At 41.1% G+C, this 27,224-nt stretch overlaps 1 protein-coding gene across 3 annotated transcripts in view; it reads left to right on the forward strand.

The window, feature by feature from the left end:
- Positions 1 to 27,224, forward strand: part of LOC111255297 (uncharacterized) — a 110,098-nt gene that overhangs the window by 72,071 nt on the left and 10,803 nt on the right. For all 3 annotated transcript variants that reach the window (XM_086976746.1, XM_022817106.2, XM_022817105.2), the window contains 2 exons: positions 17,192 to 17,312; positions 26,298 to 26,479. In XM_086976746.1, coding sequence (XP_086832872.1) covers positions 17,192 to 17,312; positions 26,298 to 26,479 — 303 coding nt within the window. The remainder of the gene's footprint in view (positions 1 to 17,191; positions 17,313 to 26,297; positions 26,480 to 27,224) is intronic.

A 27,224-nucleotide genomic window follows, 5' to 3' on the forward strand; every position in this document is an offset into this window, starting at 1 on the left:
GCTCCAGCAGTAGTTGGATACAAGTGGAGCTTCTGCTGGGTAAAAGAGCAAGAGGAAGAAAAACAGCCAGCAATGGGGGTAAAAGAAATTAGATGGGGGATACAGCGGTGGCAATAGTGTAGACCGGTTTATTTGAGATCAGGGTCAGGAACGACGGATCCCGCCGGCGGTAATTTTTGTGACATTATCTGTGCAGCTTGGCCTTCGTAGTTCCACTAAATGGTAGCAGAAACAGCATCAGCGTTAGCGAAAATCAGTATATGATAAGGAGATATCCGGCCAACTATGGAAAAGGGAAAAGAGTGGCGGGGAGACTCGAGACGCATAACAGCTTAAAAAACGCTTTCTCTAATCGCGAGACAACAATCGTACTAAAAGGGACATTAGCTGTTGCTTGTACACTGGCAACATTTGGAATGAGAGATGGTATAAATAAGAGATAAGAGACTTTAAAAAATCGGCAAACGTAATCAATGTATATTTGAGCAGTCTAGCATGTTATGAAATGGCAAGATTTGTAGACAAGTAGTACTTTCAAAATATGTATGTAACCATGATGTTTTACACGTATTGACCATTTATAGTGTATACCTTACTAAAAGACACCCAATAATATTCAGTTTCATGTGATAGAATGTTTGCCAGAATTGAGAATTCACGTATCTAAGGGCATCAACCACGTATAGAACGTAGCGACGTAACAGTGCGTTTTTGCCATATATTTCATGAAAGCTTCTAAAGCTCCGCGTATTTTTAGAAGCGAAACGGATCTAGACGGTGTATGGACCAAGTATTCATTAATCACCTAATGAGATTACACCATTTTTCGAAAGGAGAAGGGCCGTACGACGACAGTCACTCTCCTTCTTAATTGAGAAATAATTTAAGTTTCTTGTGTAAACCCAGCTGACACGTTCCATACATTTAGCATGATCAGATGTTCCGAAACGCACGTATTTAATGAAAGACTTTCTAAGAAATTACTTTTGGTATTGATTACTCATTACCATTCAAGCAGGACAACCTTCGTAATTAAGTAGCTACACAAAGCGTATGTTTGTCTCGCACAGTTTAATTCTAAATACGAATTTTCAACAAACTCATTAGCTCGGCCTTTCAGGCAGTGAGAAAGTATCTTATCCGAGCTGATTTGCGTCCAGCCCTTCTTACGTTATAACAAACGTTTCTGCATGTTATAGTTCTATCTGTTCAAGCTCTTATTGAACTTAAGTAAAAAAAATCGGTCCAGGAGTCACATTCTACCTCTCACTGTGTCGCGGATCAAGAATCGAGGCATGTCGGAATAAACTCGAATTACTCTATGTAAATTTAATAAAACACGCGCTTTGGGAGTAGAATTACACAGACGCAGAGCGATGCGCGCGGCTTTCTTTCTCGCTTAGCCTCATAACGGAGACCTTTCTATTATGCCCCGTCCTAGTTAGCAAGCGTACCGATAACCATGGCGCCTATCTCACGCTCTACTACAATTCCATCGCAAGCATTCCTAAACCCAAAATAGCAAAGGTGCGCGGACGGTGGCTCGACCGGCATCGGAAAAAGGAGGCAAATTTTTTCAGAAATAAAACAGACACATCCCGTTGTCTTGAAAGCCGCACCGTTTTTGCCTGTTAGCCTGGCGTAAGCAGGTCAACTTGTCCATGCCGACCAGCTAACTGAGGGTTATGAGTTAAGTGAAGTTTGGTACGAGAAAAAGTGCGGAGGCTCATGCAAGAAATGAAAAATAGAGGGAGAAAGCCAAAAACTGAGGGAGTAAGCCCCATTCGAAAGGGATTTCGCAATGAGCGCGACTCGAAGACTTGGACTACTAAGACGTCGTACCAACGGCCACCGCCAGGCATTGCCGCGATGAACGAAACGAAGGCGGCCAGAAGCCAGTAAGCCATAGTGAGGGAGAGGTATAGCTAGAGGAAGTGCGTGCGCTCGAGACGCAATGATTATGTAAATTATGTTCGCCGAGTTAAGAAAATGATCTTGAGTAGCGTTGTCGTCATCGTCCTTGTCGTCAAGGGATCCTCTCGTTTTCTAGCGAAGTATTTAAATAACTAGCACCAACTGAAAAAAGGGTCCGTAAGCTTGTGACTCGCCTGGATAGCAGTAGACTTTACACGAGCTCCTTACAGTCGAGTACGCAACCGCAAATTATTTTGAATAGATCCTTGTAGATAAACAGGCGACCCTGCTGGGAACATTCGGACAACTGCTACTGGCCATCAACTATCCGCACGAAAGGATATTTGTAACATCCTGAATGGAGCGACCAGGACCGCCTTTGATACAAACCTCGTTTTTCCCATTTTGGGGGCTGCTACGAGGCACGGCCGCTGCTAGCGGAACTAATGGTCCAACGTTGTAAGGATGAGCTTGGAACGTTTGTGATTGAGCTTCTATTTTCAGCTTAATTAGTACGCGCTCGCCTACACAAAACCAGTTACAGGCTTTAACCAACACTTCGAGCAATTAAAAATGTTTAACCAGTGCCAAAATAACGAAATGATTTTTTTTATTAAATGCTCTTCTGAAATGGAAAATCAAGGAATCTCGTTTCTCAAAAGCAAAAGGGTATCGACAAAAATCTCTTTGGTAAGGAATATTTTAATTTTTTAATTATGAGTACGTTCTGCTAGCTACTGTAAGATTGTGAGTAAAAAGTAAAGCTTTAATAATTTTCCACATGGATTTACACATACTCGACTATTGATAAGGTAGCGAGCATCGACCGTTTCTGGCAGTTGTTAATAACAAACGATTAGTAATCGTTTGATTTCCCAACGGTTCAGTAACAGGAAAATGCTCTCGGAGCTTATATTGTATGAAAAGTTGTGTTTGCAAACAAAACATTCAACCGTCCGAGAGAAACCAGACACATTTAAGCGCACCCACATTGATCTATTGCATCATTTGTAGCTCTAGAAGGTACATATATAAGCGCTTTTCAATTGGATCTTATTTTTATTCTTAGGATTGTCAACGCTCGACAGACACAATGTCCAGATATTCACTTTGATCCATACTACACAGCTGGCTGACGGACAGTTTACTGTACCAATGTTATTACTGCAGGCAAGGACTTTAGATAGGACTAAGACGAAAAGAGCACACATGACCTAAATACGCAACGCCTCTCCCTCTCCCCCCACCCACCACTCTTTCAATATATACATATATATATATATGCGACGTTTATTTTGGAGATGCTGCGTCATATAGGTTTGATTATATCTATGTATTAGGACTAATCTAAAAATGGATCTCGGTTAAATTGAGAATCTGAAAGCTAAAATCTTTGCGTCTTTTGAGATTACCTTTTAGGTAGCCCGTGCTTAAGGTGTTTAAGTCGCTTACGAACGTGTCATTAAGAAATGAGGCAAATTATCAGGCCTCTATTTCGACTAAAGGTGTATTGGTGGGTATTTATTTAGATTGTCGCCAACAACGGCCGGTTACAGTGATGCATCTAAAAAGTTTGAATTCAACTTCGCAGATAGACAATGCTGTTTTTGAGAGAATTATTCTTCTAGTCAATGCACATAGATTAAACGGCTGCGGTTCATTCTCCAGGACAGGTTTTTGAGTTTCTAGGTCGACCGCCGGGCGACAATTTCAATCGGCCAAACGTGTTTATATCTGGCATGTTAGGGTGAAGCCCCAACGCGTCACTCCGCTGATGGTGACGTGGTGGCCATTATGAATTTGGTGACGAATTCTTTTGAAAATCTTTCCTATAGGATTCAAGCCTCGAGTCAAAACTGTGACCAAAGCAAATTAGGGTTACATTGAATGAACACTATAGGAATGTCCGTGAAGACGCATGTAGATATTTAGTCCAAGCGCCTGTCTCCATTTATTATATTCTAACTATGTACAATAAACCAGGCGATAGGAGTCGTATCCGTAATTACGTCCTGTATATGCATTGATACATATACCTAGTGTCCTGCGAATGAAGATCTTTTATTAAGATAATGATGAATTTGGACTGCTGATCAAATCATGGTTCGTATGAGCAGAGCGTTCCTCTGACAACTTTTGCAGATCAATAAAAAAGCGCAGATAGTTCCTGCGTATAGAAAAGGCGCATTTCGATTGGAAAATGTTGGACTCAAGCATCTTTTCCATTTCCTCAAAGGTAGTATTATCCGACCAGCTGTTGTACCTAATGTAATTGAGCTCTCTTCGCATTCATTATATCAATACATTTGGGAGTGTCTCATTATTGTAGGACCCTTGTGCAGGCCCAACCCGTGGAGCTTCTTCCATCTTATTACACGCTATTACAGTTATGTGGACGAACTGTTCTTAGGATGGATGCAATTGTACCTTGTTGCTATGTTTCTTTCTTCCTGAAGTTAACAGACCCACGTGAAAAGCGCTCGCTGTTAACCTTCGAGAATCAGGACACGTTAACGTCTCGGGTCATGTTTGAGAATACGAACAATCGAATCAGTCACGCAGTCGTATCCGCTTATTACCAGTGTGTCTAGCCGCGTGTAAATAATCATCATCACCACTCTTACGGCCTATATGACGTAAAATTCATTACTATGTAATGGTTTTAACAATATGGAGCAGCAAAAAAGACTTACGGAAATAAACGTGTCGGATGAGCGCGTTGTCTGTTGAAATTTTACAGGTGAGTCCGTGATTACATTCGTATCGGAAAACATGCGTCCTGCAGTTTCCCATCAGTGTCGATTGGCTTGGTGAACGCTGAAATATTCACGCTAGATGTATGCCATTCGGGTCTGGTCGCAGTGTCACAGTGGATTTCCATACAATCCTAAAGTACTCTCTCAAAAATTACATATTCACTCGCCTGGACCCTAGTTTTAGGCTCGCTACTTGATAGTTAGGTTAGTTTTTGGTGTTGCTAACTTAACAGATGCGGGTCTTCAGCCTGTTCTCATGGCGTCTTTTGTATACCTTTAATATAAAGGAGTTTAGTAAAATCCGTGTGCATTATACGGTATGGCGTATAGTGTCTCCTTTGACGTATTTTTCGCCAATCAAGATGCATTATTTATTTATTCAGTTTTTGACGAAAGCTGGCACGTTTTGGTTTGGCCGGCATGCTTATTCTGCATTATTAATCAATTCGTTTTCGTCGTCATTCCTTCTGCAAGCAGGGCCAGCTGCGTGCGTAACGCAATGCAAAAAAACGTGTGTGAGGTCGGTAACGAACACCCGAGAGGTTGCATTACGACGGCAGCAGTTAATGGAAATTCTAGGGTAGCCATCCGATTTTGGATGGCGCATTGCTTACGACCCATTTTGCCTGTTCACTGTGGACTAGTTGGGATTTAATTTGCAACCCAGTTGTGCCGCTGCGCAATGACATTTACTAACTGCCCGACTTCTCAGGCTAATAGATGAAGTGAAACGTCATCTCTTCTGACTGTTTTGTATACTGCCGTTCCCAATGGTATCGAGCTGCTCGGTGCTGTCCATTAGGAAAGCCAGACAAATGAGCTAAGAGTGCGAATTTCAAGCACAGCCATCGTCACACCTGACGTTCGACGACGGCCGGTACTATTGCGTCAAAAGTAATAATAATAGTATAGTTAGAAATCAAATAATCGTCCTCCTAAAATAAGAAACATTTTTGATTTTCACTGTTCCCTGAGGTCTCGTCGATCACACGCTCTAAGCAAATAACGCCCGAAGAAGTAGTAACAGGGAATAATTGATCGATCCATGTAAATAATAGGTTTCCCCTACTAAAGTGTATCAAATGTTAGGTGCAGACCGTCAAACGGTGAAACGTCATCAACGGTTATAGACCTCGGTAGATATTAGATACATATATATAATCAAGCACCCTGACGTACGCTTAGCAGTTGTAACAACCGAACAGATGCACACAACACTATGGGCATCTGCAATCGGCCGTCAAATCATCCGACAGAGTAAACATTAGGGTGTGTTTGATGAACCTCCAGTACATAAATGTCACGCTTTATAAATAAAATATGACCATCTTTAGTCTCTGTATAATATCTATAGGGCATAGGATTTCGTTGCGTGAGTGAATACCTAGTTTTAAACCATGTATGATCATTTAATGATTGCTTAGCTGTAAACTAAAAAATCTCCATATACCGTACATGATTGATTTCGTTGTAGTGAAAAGTATCGAGCTTTTTTCTACCCCTAACTACTGGGAACAAAGGAAAGTTGTGTCGGTTGAAGTTGACAGGATACAGATTCCGCACACACGGTTTAATTGATACCTATCGGTCGCCACGAAAGGCAACGCATTTCCTTACGCTGTATTCTATCGTCGCGGTATATCAACGTAAGTCCATCGTATTAGCACCGTAGTTTTCCTAGTCCGGGTCTCCATTTAAGCAATTAGATTAGCCGAGTCGAAAAAAGCATCCACAAAAAGCTAACAACCCGTTACGGATGCTTGTTCAGTTGATAATAGGTGTCGTACCAGGGCGTTTTTTTTACACTAGAACGCATATTGTTCCACCTAAGTAGCCGGCATCAAGAAGGCCTTTGTAGAGAAGCTCTTCTTCTTTCTCTATTATTTGCATTTCAATGTATTGGATACAAGCCACCACAGTGTGTACGATGTTAGCTCGTAAATGTTAATCGTGCAATCGTTTTGATCAATGTGTGTACGAAGCGACGAAATTATTATCTAACAGCACTACAAAATGTCGAAGGCTTCTTCGGCTTTATTGTTGTTGCCGTGGCATGCCCATTGTGTAATCAAGAGAAGAAAAGCCTCAAGAAAGAAGGCCACGTTTAGGCCAGAGATTTGCGGGACAGGAGGAGGATAATTGCTCTCTCTTCTAGATGCAAGCTTTGATATGATGAACCAAAGTGGGGACCTTACATCATTGCCACCGGCGCCGCGACTGGTCTTGACATCTGCCGTTAATAGTTACGTCCCTTTTGTATAACACAGTACACGGCGCAGTGTGCTACTTGTGCAGTGTTATGGCACTTAATTGGGTTTCTGCTGCGTGCTTTTTGGCCACTGAAGAAGGACAAGGTTGCAAGCTCAATGAATGGTAATAAAAGGTACTCACAAGGCAACCGAACTGCTAAAGGCGATAGTATTGCGTGTAAGTATGTACACCACAAATAGGTTCGGGGCCGCTTAATTTATTCGTAGAGATGCATTTTTGTCAATATATAAAATAAGAAAGATGTTATTTAAGATCAAAACGAGCATAAGGCATATACGTGAAAAGCAAATAAACAACCAAACGCAATAACTGGCGGACGTTGTCTTCTTCGTACTATAAAAATTACGTGATTTTTCTTTGTTTTTCTTGTGTATAGTGCTTTAAGTCTAATTTATTTTTCTTATATGGGATAACTCACGATAACATTCGTAGTATTCTGCGTATCGTTTTACAATAGGTCCACACTCCGGCCAAGGACAAAAGGCATGAACATACTTTTGTGCTATATCGATTCATTCGCCACTCTTAGAAATCCTGTAGAGGTAACAACGGCGAAGAAACATTTAGCATGTCTAACAGGTTCACAACCATCTGGATAATATGGCGGTAATCGCAAGGTAATGCGAGAGGTAAATTTCAGTTCCTTATCTCGGTAATATTGGACCGCTTGTCCAATGATATGGGTACAATGCTTGTCTTTATTGCACAACTGCTAGTCGTAACGTTCTAATTCGAACAATATGCACAGCGAATTGCTTGCTTTGTCTTGGCTGGCGAGATTTATTGCCAGAAAGAGCAAGACACAAGACAACAGCAGGAAACAGCACGTCTGCCATGTTTGCTCTGGTGGGGCAACGAGATATGATGAGAAGGTGTATTGTGTCGCCGTTTACTCACCAGATTCCAATACGGCCGTCTACGCAATGACATGACTATTATTATAAATGATCAGTAATACTTTTTTCATACTGTTCAGTAACCGATGCAGCACACTATATTTAGCAGTCGTCTACAAAGGCATGTCTGCGTTTTCCCAGTAGAATCATGTCTGTGCGTGTGAGACACGCATGACATGTATGCGTATTTTTTATCTACTTGCAGGGGAAGTGGAGAGCGAGGTATGCGTTTCTATGTCTCTGATGTGGCCAGATGTTGTCTGCCTATTGTCTTCGTAAGCACAAGCGGACGACGCCCAGATTTTGTTGCTTGTCTGACGATGCATGCCGGCTTGCTGTCTTGAAGAAGTTGCTGAAGTGTGCTTACCTAATTTTTACGTATCCCTGTCCATTTCAGGAGGAATGCAGCCTGTTCTGTTTCGGATGTTTCGAATGGTATTAGTGCAAGTTGTACGCAATGCTCTCTTCTTGACCGATTTCCTGCTTCGGCCGGCTTGTGTTGTCTGTCCCGCCTATTGTGTCGTCTGATTACAGTTCTTCTTTTTTTTTTTGCTTCGCATGACGTCGTGGTTATTTAGCTGTGGCCTCATGCTAACGCGAAGCTTTTGAGACATGCATAAGAGCTTCCAGTGCACCCGTGCTTGGCTGCATGTATATCTGTATTTCATTGTCCCGAAAAAGGAGAAAAAAGCGCTGCAATAGAGGCAGAATGGAGGACAAAGACGAGATAGGGAGGGCGTCGGGGTAGATGCCAGTAGCTCCTGGACCGCATTGTCCCTCCTCTCCCCCTTTTGATTGAAAAGACTGAACCTATTTGTTTGTCGCCCTGCAATTTCCTCGACCCCGTGCTTGCTTTCTGGCTCACTTTCCAAGTGCTTCTTTTTGATGTCACTGTCATTTTTTTTCACTCTGTACGTGTCAGCAAGAGAGATAAGCGACAGCATGGACAGCTGACACCGTCCTGCTAAATGCGTCGCCTAGAAGACTGCAAGTATGCAGCGAAATTGGTAAGGAAGTGACGGCCGTGAGGAGTGCAGTAAGGAAGGAACTATGTGACACAGTGGCCCTGAAACGGTAGCAGACATTGTAGAAAAAGAAATCAAATCGAGTATAGTTGTCGTAAAATACATAAAGCAATTACAGGTTGACTATACAGTCACACGGAAGCACCTGTACAAACAATGTCAACGAGTTGAAACCAAGAACTTATTTCACCAAAAGCAAAGAATTAAAAGTGCAGAACAATATTAGGCAACTGCAAAAAAAGCTGAGTCAACGAATTTGTTGTACAGTCAGTCGAATAGTAATAGGGATATATAAAATGAAAAACAAACACAGTCTGTTACATTTTTATACAGTGCGGAAGCTAATATCTGGAAGCATATGTTTAGGGTTTTGCGGGACCAAATACAGCAGAGAGATTGTTTATTTAGACCGAAACTATTTCCGGCATTCTTTTCTGTTGTGATGCTTTTTATAAAGAGATCAAGCGTTATGACTCTTTACATGAATAATACTTCATATATATATATATATATATATATATATATACGGGGCAAGCGGTATCGTTCGCTTTTTTACACGATTAAAACTTATGTAGCCAGCATGTCTGACGGTGAGTACCGGATGGTGAGCAATGAGTAGGTTCACTACCTGGTGACCAAACAAGTTCTACGTTGACTGCTATTTCTTTTAGATGTATTAAAAGCGTTGATCCAGAGAACCCTGACATCCTGAGGACACACAGGCTCTAGCAAGCGATATCAAACCGAGCGAGATCGGCAGAAAATACGAAAGCGGGTAGGAGTTTAATAAAATTGGGGGAATAGGTTGAGTTTAAGCATTGGGCGGCAATTAAACAGAACTACTTTATTTGCTTTGACCTATATTGTTCGACCAGGCGACTGCTTCCTCCCTCGACCCTTTTTATCTCTTTATCTATCCCTACATTTATATATATATATATATATCATTTATATAACAGACTCCTTATATCAAAATATATTTTTGTGCCCGGAAGGGGCACAGAGGACGGAGCGTTTCAAACATGAGATAGAAACGCGACCAACTAGGGAGAAAAGGTTGAACCACGGGAGGTTAAGGCACACGCCCGGGTGACGAACAGAGGAGCCAATAGTGAGTAGACCAATGGGAGAAGGGGAACAATAGATTCTTGCAGAGTGCGGAGTGAACATGTTCTCCCGGTAAGCGGTAGCAGGCAACGGTGGCGTGACCCTTGCAGCCAGCTGACAAGAGAAGCCAGCCAACTCTTTAGAGAAGAGACAGCCTGCTATCTACGGTAGAATTCGGTTATAACTAGTAAGAATGGTTCTAGTTCAGGTCGTAATATTGGAAATCTTTTCTGTACATCTGTTCTACGCAAACATGCGCCGTACTCCGTGCTCGCAGAAAAGGCGATCGTTCTTACAAGACATTCGTATGGCTGTTTCCCATTTTTATATGGCCAGCTGTACTGATTATAGAAGTATTACATCCTAGATCTGTACTTTCCAAAGGAAAACGTAAATATTTTTTTAACTTAATCTTTACTGATGAAAAATGTTAGCGTGCGGGTCATACGCCAGAAACCGAAAGCACACGTTGCGTTAGTCAAATATTCGCGACATTGTTGCTATTTAACACCATTAGCATATATACTGTTAAGTAATTACGCCAGATCTTATTTGTACTATATAGCTAGGTTACCTATAGTTACCCATTTAATAAATGGCAAAATGACACCAGATTCTTCCTCATACGATTTTTTAAAGCTTGATCATTGTGCATATATCTATACATGTGCCCCCATATACATTTTGTTCCCATTCACCTCTATATCTTTCAAACTCTATATGGTTTCCGAGAACAAGTCATCAGTCACCACTTTTCATAACCTTCACTGAAAGGGTTCCCACGCACTCTGATTTGACGTAACACGCTTTCACTAAGATGTCTCGAAGGAACATCCTAAACAATGAACACTTACAGCCACTTGTCTTCTAGAGTTTCGGGAGCGTAGAGGCCCAAAGGAACAGATTCCGATTTTTATTTTGTGCCTTTTTCGGGAAAGGTTTAACCTATTCTCCCTTTCTAGCCGTTATTTCTTCACAAGGATTGCCTCGTTTTTTTCAACCTTCATTGACATGACGTGGACTGCGTTCTTACGCTGTTAAAAGCCACGTCATCTCATTTCCCCATATGCCGATATGTGTATGGCATTGATTGAAAGTGAACTTTTGAAGTTCGCAAACTTGAACTACTTCGGAAATGACAGAACAATCCAGTATTATCCTTCGAAAATTCGGCTACAGATGAAGCCTCTACGGCAACTCACGTTAAGATTACAGCGTTGACGAAATAAATATCACAAGGATTTAATCAGTTATTCAGCATTGCGTCTGTAAATAACACGAACAACCAAGATGGCCGACCGTAATCAAAGTGAGTGGATATGGGTCGCGTGCTCGTTAAAATGAAGAATACAAGGCAAACAGAGGTGTGTACAAAAGTAGCGTTACGGATAAATATGTGCTCGTAATTAAGACCACTAATTATCGGAGTTCGATTGTTTCGAGAGAGAGGATTTTTCTAAATCTTAAACTAGCTTCACAAAGCAAAAGCACTACAATGACGGTGATATAATCCATATGGTCTATTTAGCTCGAAACCGTAGTAAAGGTTGTTAATGCGAACTTTAGTTTTTAGCTCTGGGGGGCTTTTTTCACAAGAAGTATATTGTGGATGGCGGTGTGGCGACCAGCAGCACCAAGCTATTTGTAGTTGGCAATGTAGCAAGTAAGCCACAGCGCCAATAGATGTTCTTTCAAACACGATCGGAAGGCGGAAGGACACGGCGAGCTACTGTTTTTCTGATGGCTCAAGCAATATTGTAGTCATAGAAGTCAATTAAGTTTAGTAAAAAAGATTCACATGTATTTGCGATGATAATAATAATAATAATAGCTATGATAATAAATGTTGTTGCATAATCCGGAAAGCTATCGGCGAGCTTTCGAGTTCGACATTGAATGATGGTGGAATCGATGACAACCAACATGTCTACCTAGGTCAGAATGCAGATGGCTAACCGTAAGGGATCAAAAGATTCAGAACAGCTGCTGATATCAAATCAGCCATTGCAAAGTAGTATCGTACAGGTGGCGCGACTCTAAGCTATGATGCCAGCATAGGTCAATTTCTCTACGCATCGTTTAGCCGTCGGATGAGCCACGTAAACCAAGGCCACACTGAGCATATCGTGTATCTCGCGTGAAGGTTAAAATGTTTATGTCGCTGCGTACAGACAGCAAAAAGGCTGGAAATGTATCGCACAAGCGCCACCCCTAACCCCACCACGAAACGGGGCACCGCTATTTGGACATATACATGTACTGGGTGTTTGGAAAACTCTATGGGAAGCTAACCAAAGTTTGGTGATATAAGAGTAATTTTCCATGCAATATTTTCTCCTTGCCTGTTCTCTAAATATGTACTTGGAAAATACTGCTTATTTGAAAATAACAATAATAAGAGAATATTTTATTGGCGGACGAAGAACTTACCTAGAGGTTCTTTCAGCTCCCATGGTTCTTATCTTCTTCGAAAATAAGAAGTGTCTTATCTGAATTCTTATTATGTTATAGTGCACACTATTCGTTATATATATATATATATATATATATATAATTCTCCAACCCCTAAAGTATCCTCTAACGAATTGCATGTATACCTAATTAGTCTACCAACCTCCTGAAACAATCAAATACTGGAAAACATCCTGAAAAATACATGTAAGCAACAGTTTCGCTTTTGACACACACGGCGATTTGGATTTTTGGACATGCACTCCTTGTCCAGTGGTTTCTGTTTTTTCCCTCTATATAGCGATTTACGTATAGTTGAAAGTTCCATGACAAGCAATAATAGCATGCCTGGATATCACGAACCCATTGGCCTGCGTCCGACCACACTTTACCCGGAACAGGCTAAAGGACTAAAGCATTACATACAACTAATATTTGTATGGCCTGTGCTACAACTTTAGATATAGCCATCGAGAAGCTGTGTAAAGCTTTTTCTTCAAGAGGGTCTCTTTGTAAGCGAAGCCAGTTTTAACGAAAACGTAGTCCTGATAAGAAACGTATCGGATGTCTCTTGCGCCGTACGTTGAAGATTTGGATCAGTCGAAGAAAAAGTGTCAGACTCGGCCTTGTGCTGTCATGCTATCATGAAATTGAGACTTTACACTGAATAGCCGACTTGAAGAAATCTTTTTTGACTAATTGGTAAACTGTAGTTTTCATCTTCGGAACCCAAAAGTTATTGTAGTTCTTCGGCTTTGTTCAGGTTAAAAAACCATAGTTTTCACAATCTCTGTTACTAATTTAAGGACTATTAAACAGCCTGCTAGAATGAGTATTTTTTTACTTTACCAGAATCAAAGTTTATCCGTATCAAATATAGCGTCTTAAAAAACCTGATTCTGAATAAGCGATGGTGGCATAACAATGACTACCACTGGTAATTACCATAGAGAAACGGTTCAGCTTGTCAGACAAAAGCAGATTTTCAGAACCACGTTCGTATAGGAGCGTAAGTTTGCGAACTTGTTTTGACATGAATGCCTGAGCGAACTTTAACTAACCAATCAAATAGCAAGTCCCAACAAAACTCAGTGAACTAATAATGAAAAACCCACAAACCTACAAGGACAAAAAGTACTAATTAACCTGACCTGAAGTTAACTTTCATGTTATATTAATTTTTTCCCTGTCAACGTTTCGCGCTAATGTTTGTTGAAATCAAATTGCGTTCCATGGACAACGTACTTTACCTAGAATAAGGCACCTCGAGATCACGGTCCAGTTCTATAGGAGTGCCTGCTTCTCGTCTCTGTTTGCGATCTCTGACAAAAAGAGCTATACTTTAAAGCGCTAAGTTAGGCTCTTCGTCTGTACAAGAAGACACTACCACAGAGTAGTATAAATATGACATTTATCCGTTGCTGCCGACGGCAGGCACGGTCGAGTCATCGAGTACGTTACATCTGTTTTGTAATAGAAAGGCGGCCCGGCATCTGGCCGAAGACCACTGTACTAAGCGATACGTCGTTTGAAAAATACAACGATACGATCCCTGAACAGAAGACTGGTGCCGGCCCGCGGCGCTTGCCCTCCACTTGAAGTGTGACGCTTAGCTCGTCATGAGTGCCCAGTTTGTACAAATACACTCTGGTCGGGTGTAGAGGTAATATGAACAATAGAGGTGGTCGGCTGGTCGAGGACCCCTAGAACAGACGACGAGGACTGGTAGTATATGAATGCGCGTCGCGCTGCTCGACTGCGTCCAGGTGGGTTGTCGATTAGGAGACAAAGTGTCGCGACTCCAACATAGTAAGGAACGACGTCGATAGCCGAAGCGTACGCCAGCTTGCTTGGTTTTGCTGCGATGTCAAATATGGAGACTCGGCGAACATGAAAGGGCAGACAAAAGAACCTAGGCTCCCGTAGGCAGACTGGGTCCTTCGACAAGGACGGTTACATCTGAATTCTTTAACGGTTTAGGCATCACTTTCGAATAGGTGGGATGAAGAAATAATACATCAACAAAATAGGACAGGCTGATAGGAAAGCTGAATAAGGAACTAGTTTTTAGCTATTGTCGGATCATTGTGTGATAGCTACGACTCAGCATGGTCTCATCAGTTGTCGGAAGGATTTTGAACTTTTCCTCACGTTCGTGCACGGAAACAGCTGAGCTGTCACAAGCGAACGCAGTCGGCCAATAAAGTTCAAACGATTGTTTGGTAATAATACCCACGTTTCAAGAATTCACCCGTTGCAACAAGGTGGTAAATTAGGTATTCTATATAAATAAATAGACAAATAAAGTGATATAAATATTACATCTCTCGTCTGCGATGGCATGCTCTGTAATTTAAACAAATATGCGAATATATTTCACTCGAAGATATACAAAAATAGGAAATATGTATGTATATATGGAAACCATTTGTTCGCTTCATTTCTTATCTTGCCAATAACGGTAGAACCACAAGCTAACCGTATTGACCAAATATCCCGGTAAGCAGTTTTGGTCCATCCTTATGTTATCAGACATCACGTTTTCTCTTATCCCTAATATCCGTTACCATTTGCTGTGTCAACGCTCAGTCTATCCACTTATTATATATAACCTGGAGCTAGCTCGCTAACTTTAATTGACCGAAAAAGACTTGTCGCTCTGATTAGTCAACATCTCGGTCCTTGGTTCTCCCATTTAGAGCGTTTCAAATTAAGCTTACACCCTTAGCAGCTGTCCATGTCGGCCTTAGAGTTTCCGTTATTTTGTCTACCCCTTGCTGTCTCAAGGTCAGTTTAAAAGGTATGTTTCAACTGGATTGTATTATATAGCAGCCTTTCTTCAATTGTATTTACATTTTTATATTGTAAGATTCGTATCAACAGGTAAATATTTCTACACACCATCTAACTCTAAGATGGTACTTGTCATCCTAAATGGTTAATTAGCAAAACCAATTTATCTAAATACTCCTGTCACTTTCGAGCTCGGTCTTCCGATTAACGAGACTAAAACATTGACAATGAAATTCAGATGAGGATGAAGGCTTCCCCGTGTCTAAGAGGAAGGACCCTGAATATTATCAAGCCATTTATGTGCCTCAGCCTCAGTTTGACGGTTACAACAACAGGGAGATCTTTTACGCATCATAGTAAGGGCAGAGCTAGAAAACAGTGGTCACGGCTGTGATAATTGAAAATCCGCACAGCCTATTAGTACTAGTAGATACATACGGGATCCCCGTTTTTTTTTTGAGAAATTCTAGCCCTACGGGATCTATGGAGTTTGGGCAGATTCAAGTCGGCATACGTGGGGATGACACTAAGCCTTGACGCAATATCTCACAGTCGCTTAATATACCCATTGACTGGCACTCCGACATTTCTCAAAAATATTCGAAAATCATAGCGTAGTAGGACATTTACACAAACGCGAAGGTCAGTCAAAATCGGCCGAAGTAAATTTTTCATTTTCCTCAAGTCCAATTAAGATGAACGTCAGGTGGACAGAGACGAACAAAAGTAGGCGTCATGTCAAAGGCGCCTTGCAGTGCATCGGTTCTGTCATCTTATTTGCGAAACGCAAGAACACTATGAATCCAGACTTTTTTTTTTATCGTATCACTCCGGCCAGTGTAGCCTAACCAGATCAGTGAATCAACTCGCGGCCTTAATATCACCGAATTTAACATGTTCATACATGCACGCAACCATACGTAGTTGTAGCTTTCGTTACATATTGTACATTTACACAAACGATGTAAAATAAATGATATCCCTAATACTTTGTCAGATTTTGTCGTACTCCAAACGACATGATCGGTACTTGAAGCAGGCTGAGCCCGCAGCTGTTCATTAACGAATCAAACTTTTTGCCCAAGTACATAACGCCGACTTCATACAGCTTCGCCGAGCCATCCTATCATTATCATACGAATACGTATACGCTGAATACATCTTCAACTGAACTGCCCTAAGCATCTTCCATGCCCATTTGCTTTAGATGACTGCATGCAGTCAAAAGCTTTATATGTATCAGAGCTATTTAAAGCAGCGGATGCGGACAAAGGAAATTCAAAATAGATCCGAGAGAGCTGTATAACATTCATTGTAACAGCTGCAAATTCTGTGGCACTATACTTAGTTTAAGTATCCTATGGAATATACGGCGTTTAGCCATTATCATACCTATTTTACTAGAGCAAGCGGTCTCAATGTATAGCGGACTTTTCTGCATCAGCTGGGAAATTTTTTGCGAGTCGCATGGGGTCAGATCATCATCAGCAGCAGCAGCACATTCACTATTTATTAAGTCTTCGAAATAGGAAAAAACTTTGTGAATAATAATAAGGAAACCTTGTGAGAGTCGCTTGACACCAATGGACGATGCCAGTTTTCAATTGAATACTTGTTTTGACGTAAACGTGAAGTCTGTCTGGTTTAAGGACACCTGCTCGTGCAAGACAAAAATGACATGTAGGAAATTTTCTCGGGTTTTACTTACGTGGGAGTTAATACTTAAGTTAAAACTAAGTAGGTACAATGCGCTCGATTAGTTAGAAATATCTGGCATGAATTTTTAGGGTAGAAAGCTAAGTCTTTGGTCGAAAACCAACAGGGATTGCTGCTCCAAGTTTCGCAAATGAGACATAACATTACGCAGTCCTTGTAAATAAAATCATTTTATACCAGAAATAAAATAGAGAATATGAACTGGCATAGTAACTGCCTAGAAATAGACTAATACTTTATAATAAATTCGTCTGATTTTCAGTTATCGCGGTTCGCCGAATTCGTTGAGATGCATCGGCTCCTAGGTTATCAGCACTTCTTTTTTTATAACCACACCATCGGCCCGCACGTCGGTGCTCTCGTTAATAACTACGTACAACGAGGTAAGCCAATACTGTACTATATACGCGGTATAAACAAACGAAGTAAACGCTCGAAAGCTACTATAATGAAAATTCGTTACGGTAAAGATATACTTTTGACGTTAGGTAAAAGATTAAAGGACCGCACACGTCCATGAAATACCGGAATTTATGTTCAGCTGTGAGGGTTCTGCGCTAACAATCTGCGATCTTGTTAGAAACCGTGTATCTTCATTTTGAAGAAGATAAATATAATTTGAAGGTACATAGTCTTTACTTCTGCTAATTAGCCGTTGTGCATTTGTGTACATGCATTACCTTAGTCGCATATGAAAGTCCGGCTTTTTGTCCCCCCAGCCATTTTCATCACATCCAGCCAGGAATCTTGCGATATAAGCGCGCGAGACAATGTGCTTATAGCATATTGACTGGTATCTTTGATTTCTGCTCGTCTTTATCTCTGCCTTGAAAATCGGTGGTTATCATTCCTATTCTTTGCTTTGTTTACCAATTGAAAGAGGTATCAGACATCGTTTTCCTGTAATGTTTACTTGATTTACACAGCACGTACGTTTCTATTTGCCCTACTAGCCCCTAGACTACACGGAAATCTACGGACTTGATCCGGACTGGTTGTTGTAATTTAGTTCCGTTAAAAAGGGTCGCTTGAGTTTTGCGTCCCGCTTTCTATTAATGCCTAAAAGGATACATTGACCATGTAGCTATATTTGTCTAAATTTATGGCAGGTTAAGTGTGTAACTATAAGAGAGAGAATTTAACTTCTCTCTCTCAATATGGATGCGCCATGTCGTCATAGACGCTGACCCGAAAAGTCTTCCTTACTTTTGCATTCCTTTCCTTAAGATTAAAAAAGATAATTTTGATTGGTCCACGATTTGAATCGAGCGTTGGTTCAAAATCACATGTATGCGTCATAAAGCCTGTCTATACTAGTGTTTAGCCGAAGCAGACAATCCTACTTGTTATTTCTCCTATTGGAGTAAGTGCATTGCACGTATTTACAGGTGGAATGATAAGACACAATGAATTACTACCTAATGAAACTTTCATATAACGCCTCCTGACCCTTCATGCTGTGCATGTTCATGTAGAAAAATAATTGTGGCCTGATATTAACCTTCAGTCGGTCGGAGTATCTAAAAACCTAATTATTTTAGATTTTGTATTGAAAATAGTTCAACAAACGTTTTTTTGAATGCCTCCTTGTCTCGTTCCAGAATGCGTTCGTTTAGTTGACTCGGAGTTATAATTCTTATTTAACTTCGAAGTTGTGCTTCTCCTACCCACGCGACAACAAAACAGATACGTTCTAGTTAGGTGCAATGGGCAGGGAACTCAATCATCTAGTCCAAATGCTTGTTGGTTTCGGACGCCCTCGAAAACCAGTTTTTCTTTCTAGGTCTTGCTCACTTTTTCCTTAACTCTCTACCGTTGCCTTGCGAGGTGTGTGGGCAATCAGAAATTTTTGGGCCACAAAAAACGTTCTGGAGCCGAGGGCCGCCATCTAATCCGACGTTGGCGGCTGGGCCTCTCACCTCGTTTGTCTCGCATAATATTAAGCATAGAAAAACATTCGTCTGCATCATGTAGCAGCTGATCAGCCACGTATTTATCCACTACAGTATGTTTCAATCTTCTATCAAGCGAGCGTCACTACATAAGCTCTGTACGCTTTAGAGTTTTAGTTACTAAGCCCTTGACCACTAACCCATGTGCTGAAATTTTATTCCATCGCAATAAATCAACGACACGAATAGTTAATAAATTATTAACTTTTTTTTTACATGTAAAGTTTCTCTTGAATCTAAAAAACATTAACGCCATGTACAGAATATTTATGAAGGCAAAATTTATGAACAATTATATAATTATTATTGTAATTTAATAGATAATAAAAAAAAATAAGGATGATTTGTAAAGTACTTCCTGTAAGTAATGTTTACGATGAACGTAAAATTGATGGAAATATATATTTACATTGTAGAGTTTTGAGGTTTCGTATCAATCACTCGTAACTGAGCGTTGTAATTGCTTCGGTATAGTAGTCATTAGATTGCCGGTTTACCGACAGTAAAAGCAGCAGCTTTGTGATTCGTTTCATTTTTATGTTGTTTTTCTAGCCTCTGTCATGGATGTTTTTATCGTTATTATTCTATTTCTTCTTCTATCCAATTTACTGCACTTTCAATTTTTGGATGCACAAACGCGACCCGTATGCTGCGTCCTGCCAATGACATCGAAACCATGTTCGCCCAAAGTCGGTTTGACAGGCTTGCGCAGATGCCCGTTGGATCTGCCCGTTAATCTTGCGTGTCTTTACACTGTCTGGTTGCCATAAATGAAATTATCTAAGCCGACGGCCATTTGGGTGACTTGGTACAAGTATTGCAATAGAACAGGACTTTAACTAGCAAAGAGGCCAGTCATCTCATTCACTTCAACCTATTTTGCCCTGTCAATGTCCATTGATTCGCCGCGCTGACCGCTGGCTTTGAAAGGCGCCGTCGGCTGTGACGAGCTCAGTCACGTCTTCCTACTGCTCGGTTGAGGTTCGCTGCAGCAATGGGGAGTAGAAGTCCTTATGAGCTGTTTGTGCAACGCACGTTGTTTATAGTAATAGCGATGTGACAGTCCTGGATCAACACAATGGACGAATCGAGAGACGCTTGCCGTGACGGGCACAGGGGGCACTAGTCGCAAGATGGTATACATACGCGTGTACATCTACGCGAAAATTTTCGTATAACCTCTTCGCAAGCTACTCTTTCTCGCCTCCCGACATGACGCTCTGCTTGTTTTTTTGCCAGCAGCAAGAGCTTTCTTCCCCATTTCAGAGATTTCTTACACTTGGATGCAGAAAGGGATATGTACATCTTATTGAGGCTAGGTATCAGTTAGCCTATTCTAACGTTTATAGCTGGATACTCAGCTTATTTTACTGAAAAGTGGCCGACACATGTGCATCATTCGCTGTACATGTTCGTATACCTATTGCGTTGGAATTGCTTATTTCGAGTAAACGACAAGAACAGACGCGCAAACATGTCTTTCAGAGATCATGTTTGATATGACGTAAATATTAATTCTTGGGCAACCACAGACCCATCCCGGCAAGCCTCACGTCAGCTCGACAAGTAATAGATATATGAATTTTCCTCCCTTTGATTATAGTACTATGAGAGAGTTCAAATACGATATACCTATATGAAATCAATGAAGGGCAGTCATGCTACAGGCACAGCCATAATGCCAAACAAAAAATGACTACTTACTAATGGTACAATCAACCCTCCTGGACTTCTCTTATATTAGAAATATATCGATGCTACGATAGGTAGATGCTACGTGGTAGGCAGTCGTGAACTACGTGGCATCTAAACGTTGCGTGTCTATTCGTCGTGACTGATCGTACTTTCTCTACACCATCTACAATATCCGCTCGTTCCACGTGGTATGATGACATTGTATTCTATCAGGGCGGAGAATCGGCCTGTGGTTCAGCCCGCGACGTCATAGAACAATAGAACTGGCACAATCCTATGGGCTGTGGTGGTTATGCGGGACCGGTACGTCATCACGCGAAATTGTCATCGTTTTTGTCATCCTGAAATCGGATCACTGGCGTACGTTAAGAACTAGATGTTTTGTATCGAATAAAATTATTGCGAATCTTAGAAAATATTCGAATAATATAAGGTGTTATCTGCAATTACAAAGATATGTCATGCAATGAGGCCAATGAAATCCCAATATGGAGGATTGTTCAAGTTGGAAGACAAGCTACAGTGGGGTTCATTGAAGAAAGATACGATTGGCTGTATAGTTTTAATTGGTAAAACTTTCAGTGAAGTGTTTGGGCGTTTCTACCCATAAATCCAATCTCCTGTCATAGAAATATAATAAGTCTTCGGTACGTTTGGTGTTTTTCTTTTCTGTTGCTCTACCGGTCGCGTCTAGCTTTGCGCTCCGTATAACTATAATAACCGTCTTTTTTTTTTAACTTGTGCGCTATCGCGATTAATATTTTTGCACTATAGTAAAATCGTTGTTATTGCCAACGACACCCCTGGCCGTTAATGTTGTGCTTTCCCTTACTGGATTCCTTTGCCGTTTAGCCAATTTCTTTCTTCATTCTTTCTACTTGTAGTGTAATTTGTCAACGTCCCGATAGGCTCTGCCGTCTTGGAGCAAATCGGGATGAGCATACACATATATATGGCGTCCATACATAAATACTCAGTGGGTGGCTTTTTCATTGCTTCCGTTGCTATTGCTGCTGCTTCCTCTAGCGGGCTTATCACAAGACTGCCACAAGAAGTCATCACCATTTCTCAATGCCTTGTTCTCTCCTACGTCCCCGTTAGCTCTTCTAACCTTTTTGATGCCTTTGCTTCTGTCCCAAAAGGTTAGAACTCGCCCGTTGGACCAGCCCCAAAAAGTTGACATTTTTATCATTGTTATTATTATTATAGTCGCCATCGTTTCAACGACATGTTCCAGCCATTCTGACCGTCGCTGGTTATGCCGCGCCGCGGTCGTGTTGGCCCAAATGATATGTCGACTCGCTGCTTCTATGGAAAATGCTTGTCTGGAAATACAACCAACGCCTGGGCACAAGCCTGCTTCCTGAACCGTTGGTCCTCCACATCGGAGAATATGTTGACAAAAAAGAGAAGGAAAGGAAGCGTCTTTCTTGCACGCTCTATTTCCACTGTTACTACTACCGCTGTTATCGTCATTGTCTACTGCGTACGTTGTCCGGAGAATGCAGCGTGATGGAGGTCGAGTAGAATAGACGAGGAACAGGTTTGCGACGGGCAGTGGCCAGTGGTGGGCAGTGATGGAGATGAGGGAAGACTACGGGAGGGGGGCTTAGAATATAGGGTTCCATATTTCGAAGGATGGATGGAAAAGGACATAGGGCAGGTCAAGCAACGGAACCAATAACGCCAAAGTTGACCGCCAGCACATTTTTCCTGTCTATTAGAGGAAGGAATGTCGGTGACAAGACGCTATATAACGTACTAGACAAACGGAAACTGCTTAAGAAAATATGCAGATTATTAAAGCATCCTCACAATCAGTATCATAAACGGATAACGGTAGAAGAAAAAACAGAAGTCAAACAGGCTCCGTCAAGCTGACTAGCCCAGTTTAGTTAGCTGACTAATGAAAATACCGAGAAATGCGACAGTAGATTTTTCTATACATCATAGCATCCATATATGATGCACATTGCGATAATATACGTGGCGGAATTACCTCGCTGATGATAGGAAATATTTCATTGCTTTAATTGTTAAAGATATATTCTCTAGGCAAAACTCCCCGCTGTAGCATAAATACCACTGCGCGCGGTATCTGGCTATTTCAGAATAAAAACGTACCTGATCTCAGTGCCTTCGGAGATGAAATGTTATAGCTATTGCATGGATAGATTATAAAAATTCATATATAGTCGATTGGCAAAGTTGAAAGGACTATTATTGTATTAGTAACAATTATACTGAGAGATCATTGCAGCTGTTTATCATAACAATAACGGGAGATTTAAACCAGCACGACGCATTGATTTTAACAACCCTTTAAATTCAGAAAGTAATCGTCTACGAAATGCAATCGAAAGATGAAATATTTTAAAAGGACGGAAGAGCCTTAAAGATTAGGGGAAAAAGAGGGGCAGAGCTAGAGAGAAGCGGAATATAAATGGGGTATATTTGAAGGATCAGATGCGCATGGACTTTTGGGGGTGGCAACTGACCTTGTTGTGGGGGCCGTGTAAAAGGAAAGAGGGAACGAAGCGTTTTTGTAGGCCGGGCGCGCTATCTGAAAGTGTACTGCGATGAAAAAGTGGCCGCAATGCCCTGGTGGGAGGTTGTTGTAGTTTTATGGGTTACGAATAGAACGAAAACGTTTTACAGCAAATAAGAGACAATGGCAGTTTACAATGACCTTAAAAACTTTATGTGAGCATTCCTGTTCAAAATATTGTCGCGTTGAAAAATATAAGACCGAAAGCTGTCTTATCTAATAACACAAACGAATTTACCATTCAACTAAGGACCGACAAAGGATTCTATAAAAGTGAAAAGCCATTTTCTTCTTCCTTATAAAACAGCTCACCTCAATGTGTACGTCAATTCACGTAAATGTACTTAATGTCCACTATTACTGTACAGAAAAAATATCACAAAATGTAATAGCGACTGTGCGATGCTGCTTATTTGATCTGACATCTATATTTTGCAATGCATTATTTATTCACCGTCCCTGCGGTATGGGTCCGGAAACCTGGGTACCATACACTTCAGCGCAATAGCCCCTCGGCTCAGGATACGCAGCCAAGAAAAATAAGAAGTGCTGCTTGCTGAGTATAAATTCAATGGCCGCATTTTGCAGGACAAAGTGGTACGGATACGGACAAATGTGTCCCAATCGGGGGTAGCTGATTCAAGCAGATAGCTTTTTCTCCTTCAGTCCTTTAAAGAGATGCACCAGACGAGTACAGCCCACAAAAAAAAGAAGAGAAATGTGAAGAGAAAATTGCCTATCAATTAGCTGGTAGACGCTTATCCTTAGGCTCGACAGATCCTAGTTGCGGTCCTTTGTGTTTTTATCTCTTGATGTGCATCTCGCACCTATATGATGCTTTAGGTATATAGAGGGACCTTGCAGACTAGGTTAAGAGCTCGCTTCATATGGTGCCTTCTATATGTTGACCCGCATGGAGGAAAGGTTTTCATTAGTGTACCGGTAAGACAAAGCGAAAAATATGTTCGTCAGTGATGCTGCTGGCTGGTTCCGTGTCAGCAGACTCAAGACCGCTGTGTTAGGGGTTGTGTTGTTCTGCCATTTTCGTGAGCCTTACGTGAAGTGTCCATCCTTTCCATTTATTCTTTTTTTTCTAGCTAGTCTAGTTTAGGGTTTTTGTTGTTAGCGCAACAGCTGTTCTGGGCCACTGGCTGCACGTTTTACCATCTTGAACTTTCTTGGGTACTCTCTAGATCAGTGATGGGAAAGACAAAGAGAGGCCCCTTACTACACTCTGAAAATACTGCATCATTATCTATGCAGTATTACTTAGAGGTATATAGGGCAGAAAATGTGTTAATATGCATCACAGAACGAAAGAACTAAGAAGCAAATATACATAACACGTGAGAATTAACGATGGGTATGCCTTTGCCACCTTGCCATTGTTTAGTTAATTTTTTTTTTTCGAGACCTAGTTATGTTTTCCTAAAATAGATCAGCAAAAATACTGTTGCCCTTGGGAACTTTTCCAAAGACTACAGTTTTGTCCTTAAACAATCCCTGTTTACCTGGCACATTGACGCATCCATGTCCTTCATGATAATCATGAAGTTCAGCAACCTGTGGCTTCAAATGACGCTTGATAACCAGGGGCATCTATTGAAATATAATAAATTATATACGAATGTCTCGTGGCATTTGATGAAGGGCAAACACTCTGAACACACGTGCTACAGCAAACATGTGGAGTCTCTAAAAATCAAGTGTTGTCATGGAATGTCTTTCGTTCGTGGACGGGACGCGCGCCTTCGCTGGCCTGCTACTGTCGTTCTTACTTTCAAGCCAATAACTCCCGTGCTTGTTTTCCCATGTGGGGTACATATTGTTGATTTGCATATTTATGTCGGCTAGTAACGAAGCCGATACAAACTGAAGCAACGATGAGACGAGGGCTGCCGGTGCACGAAAAGCGTTATAGTTGTCGCAACGAGGAGCATATCCCGTTCTCATGGCTATAGCCGCCATTTGTTCGAGAAGGCACAATTCGTCGTCTATAGAATGATAACTCTTGTATTAGTAAGTGGGATTTGTCCCACATCGTCATGCCTGCGATCCATTACTATTTATTCCGCTGCACCTTGACCGTCATTTACCGCTATTCGAATATCTGTCGTATTTACATTTGAAAATGACATCGCTATTCAGTGATAATTGCTAAAAGCTTTGTTGACTGATTGATCCTCTGGGGGGTGTAGTTCATCTAACTGTGGCAGGACAGCTGTAACTTGGGCTTTAGGCACCCGATCATTGATTGCTCTGCACATTTGTTCTTATCTAGAGGCACTGTATCGTGCCAGAAAGAACAGCTACGTGCTTCATCTATATATCCTACGGCAATGTCTATCTATTGATGTAATCAAGCGGAAATGCTATGTTCCGACTTGTGTCTGTAAACCATACGACTCCAGTATACGCGTAGGTCGCCAGGTGCAGGTCGTGCTCGGCAGTCATGCATGCGCGTTATTAAGCGCAAATATTCAACGACGACCGACCTGGATATATGTCTGAAAGTATTGCTATCATCGGGCTTGGACGGATCAGTGGGTGGTTTCAAGAAGAGCGACCACGTTATCTTAGAACACTGGAATACGTCGACCTCATTTCGAAAAGTTGTTTTGATTAAGTTTATCTTAGTAAATACGGTGTCCTTTTAAAGTTTGGAAGTTTTTTAAGATCCGGGCTTATACGTGAGCTATCATGGCTGAACGAAATGTTACCCTCCGCTCCTCATTGCGTACAAATCAGCTGGCTCAAAGTGAATGTAAGAATGTATTTCACGTTGATCAATATCGTATATTCGACAAGCTCTGAACTCATACGAAATATATAACACTACTGTTTATCTAGTTCGTTACACATATCACTTAAAGCATAACGATTGGGGGTCTGAATAAACAAAGGAGAAATTTACCGCTTATATAAAGATGACCTCTAGGCTGTCGAACCCCTAGGCTTTATCTCCGAATCCCATGATTGTTTGTTAGAAGCACACATTCAGGTCGCAAACTCATTCGGCATCTATGTGCCATTTCCATTGCTAAATAATCCTTTTCACTACAATTAAACTACGATTGTATATATATATATATATATATATTTATAGTATATATATATACAACTGTATGGTACAGCATATTTGTAATTGCTCTCTTCATTGTGTCTTCTTTCAGGCATCGCAACAGTACTTCCATGGCAGCTGGACCTCGTCTCCCAGCGGGAAATTAGAACTGAAGGCCTTTTCGCCGCCCTCAATGATTGCTTGTACAGGTCCATGTATAGATTTCAATACACCGCTATGGTGGACTTCGACGAAGTCATTGTGCCTAAGCTTAAAGCAAATTCTACAGTTCTCGTAAGTGATCGCGTTCAGTGAGATTTGGCAAGCCTATGAATCGTTGTTATATAATTGATCCTCACTTATGGAGAAGAGTAGAACCTCATCGCAAAATTACGTAACACAATAACCATTGAGTCATTTACAGACACCGTACTCTACAGCGTCTACGGCCTATTACGATCAAACAGTGAAACTGTGGTATATATATATATATTATAGTAAACGACGGAAAAGCACTTTGACGACAAAGTGTTTCTGAGACAAATAGTTACTTTTGGTTTAACAGGATTAAGTGGTCCATGTGAACACTCACAGTTTACTTCGTTATCTTTTCTTGTGCTAATGGCTAATTAGTATTTTGAAGGGGTATAAATCTCGTTCAGAAAGGGGACAATTTCTAAAAATATTCAACTTTTTAAATACATCTAACTTACTATGTTCGTAAGTTTACAAACTGAGAAGACAATCCTTATACAGGCTTACTTTTTTACTATTTTAAAATATATACTTTAATTGCTTTCGGTGTGGGAGAAGCATCTCAAGCGTTTTGGAATTTGTTTTCATTATTATTATATTAAATATCTTATGACGCAAAATAAATCATTGTATTTTATAAGAACAGTTGCGATGAATTAGTTTTCCGGGCCGCTATCCAGCTCGGAAGGGGGCAAGCGCCATTTGGTAGAGCAAAACGGGTAAACTAGAGATCATGATTTTTGAGCGCCAGATCGATTGCGTTCTCGATAGAACAAAATCTATA

This window comes from Varroa destructor, unplaced genomic scaffold (genome assembly GCF_002443255.2).
Source record: "Varroa destructor unplaced genomic scaffold, Vdes_3.0 BEIS01000001.1, whole genome shotgun sequence".
NCBI lineage: Eukaryota > Metazoa > Arthropoda > Arachnida > Mesostigmata > Varroidae > Varroa > Varroa destructor.